This window comes from Nicotiana sylvestris, chromosome 6 (genome assembly GCF_000393655.2).
Source record: "Nicotiana sylvestris chromosome 6, ASM39365v2, whole genome shotgun sequence".
NCBI classification, from domain to species: Eukaryota; Viridiplantae; Streptophyta; class Magnoliopsida; order Solanales; family Solanaceae; genus Nicotiana; species Nicotiana sylvestris.
Genome location: NC_091062.1, coordinates 162,471,692 through 162,473,678, shown reverse-complemented (window position 1 = coordinate 162,473,678; position 1,987 = coordinate 162,471,692). Strand labels below are relative to the sequence as shown.

The following is a 1,987-nucleotide window of genomic DNA, read 5'->3' as shown; positions in this document are numbered from 1 at the left end:
CATACGCAGAAGTTAAACTAAATTAAGAGCAAAAGAGCAAGGCGATTTTGCAAGCAATTTATGTGTGATTTGAGTGTGCAATCCTGAAGCTACTTGAACAAGATAGAAAAACCGGTTCGATTGTGTCTATCTTTTATTCTAGTTCAATTATAGTAGGTGGTTTAAAATTGTACCTTTCAGCTTACATAGAAGCAATTTTGTTAGGTACCTAGAGTGTTCAAGTTATAGCTAAGTTAAAGTTGTTGCAACAGTTGAGGCTGTGTGCCACAACGGGATTAGAGTTAATCCTTAGGTTTACAAAGAGTTTTTGTAAATGCTGTTTTGGCTCAGTGATTTTAGTGGAAGTTTGGGAAAATCCTACTGAGTAGTAGTTCGTGGTTTTTTCACCTTTTGAGCCAGGTGTTTTCCACATAAAAATCTCTGTATTTTTTATTTTTTGTATTTATTATTCCGAAAACAGTAGTAGTTGAAACACCTAGAAGAACTAGGTTTTTTTATAGTTCAGTTATGCGAAAATTGGGTACCACATAAATCACCCCCTTCTTGTGTGGTATTGACGCTTAAAATATCAAAGATGGACCCCTTGAACTACATTTTACAGAAGCCCATGCCCACTGGCAAGCTAGCCAAATGGCAAATCCTGTTAAGTGAGTTCGACATTGTTTATGCAACTCAGAAAGCGGTCAAGAGACAAGCAATGACATACCACCTTGCTGAGAAACCTGTGGATGGAGAATACGAACCCCTGAAAACGTATTTTCCTGATGAAGAGGTATCATTCATAGGAGAAGATATTGCAAAATCCTATGACGGTTGGAGAATGTTCTTTGATGGAGCAGAAAATTTCAAAGGAGTTGGGATAGGATCAGTTCTAGTATCAAAAACCGTTCAGCATTATCCAATGTCCGCCAAACTCAAGTTCCCGTGCACCAATAATATGGCTGAGTACGAAGCCTGCATCTTAGGGCTTAAGATGGCCATTGACATGAACATTCACGAATTGCTAGTAATTAGAGATGCAGACCTACTCATACATTAGGTGCGTGAAGAATGGGCAACCAAGAACTCCAAGATACTCCCGTATCTACATCATGTATAGGAACTGAGGAAAAGGTTCACAAAGACGGAGTTGCAACATGTTCCAGAGTCCAGAATGAGTTCGCCGGTGCATTGGCTACCCTATCATCTATGATACAGCATCCAAACAAAAATTTCATTGATCCCATTCTAGTAAAGATCTATGATCAGCCAGTTTACTGTGCCCATGTTGAAGAAGAAGCATACGAAAAGCCTTGGTTTCATGACATCAAGGAATATTTGGCAAAAGGAGAGTACCTAGAGCTTGCAAATCCTACTAAATACGCACACTTCGGAGATTGTCCAACAACTTCTTTCACAGCGGAGGAATCCTGTATAGAAGGACTCCTGATTTGGGACTATTAAGGTGTGTCGACGCAAAGGAAGCATCCAGGCTACTAGAGGAAATTCATGCTGGGACCTACGGTCCACATACGAACGATTTTGTCTTAGCAAAGAAGATACTCCAAGACGACTACTTTTGGTTGACTATGGAGACGGACTACATCCAGTATGTCAGGAAATGCCACCACTGTCAGATACATGCAGACATGATAAAGGTACCTCCTAATGAGCTCAATGCAACGAGCTCACCATAATCGTTCGCCACCTGGGGAATGGATGTTATCGGACCAATCGAGCCTGCCGCTTCAAAGGGGCACAGGTTTATCCTAGTAGCAATCGACTATTTCACCAAATGGGTCGAAGCAGTATCTTACAGAGCAGTAACTAAGAAAGTCGTGGTATACTTTCTCCGCGACCGCATTGTTTGTCAATTCGGGATTCCATAGTCGATCATTACTGATAATGGCTCCAACCTCAACAATGACTTGATGAAAGCTATGTGTGAAACCTTCAGGATCAAACACAAGAAATCCATAGCCTATAGGCCTTAGATGAATGGAGCTAT

General features: G+C 40.9%; 1 protein-coding gene across 1 annotated transcript; it reads left to right on the top strand.

Moving 5' to 3' along the window:
* The first annotated feature begins 574 nt into the window (after positions 1-574).
* On the top strand, positions 575-1,039 carry LOC138871589 (uncharacterized). Its single transcript, XM_070149474.1, has one exon. It carries the CDS (start codon positions 575-577, stop codon positions 1,037-1,039), a length of 465 nt encoding a protein of 154 aa, XP_070005575.1.
* Positions 1,040-1,987: the final 948 nt, after the last annotated feature.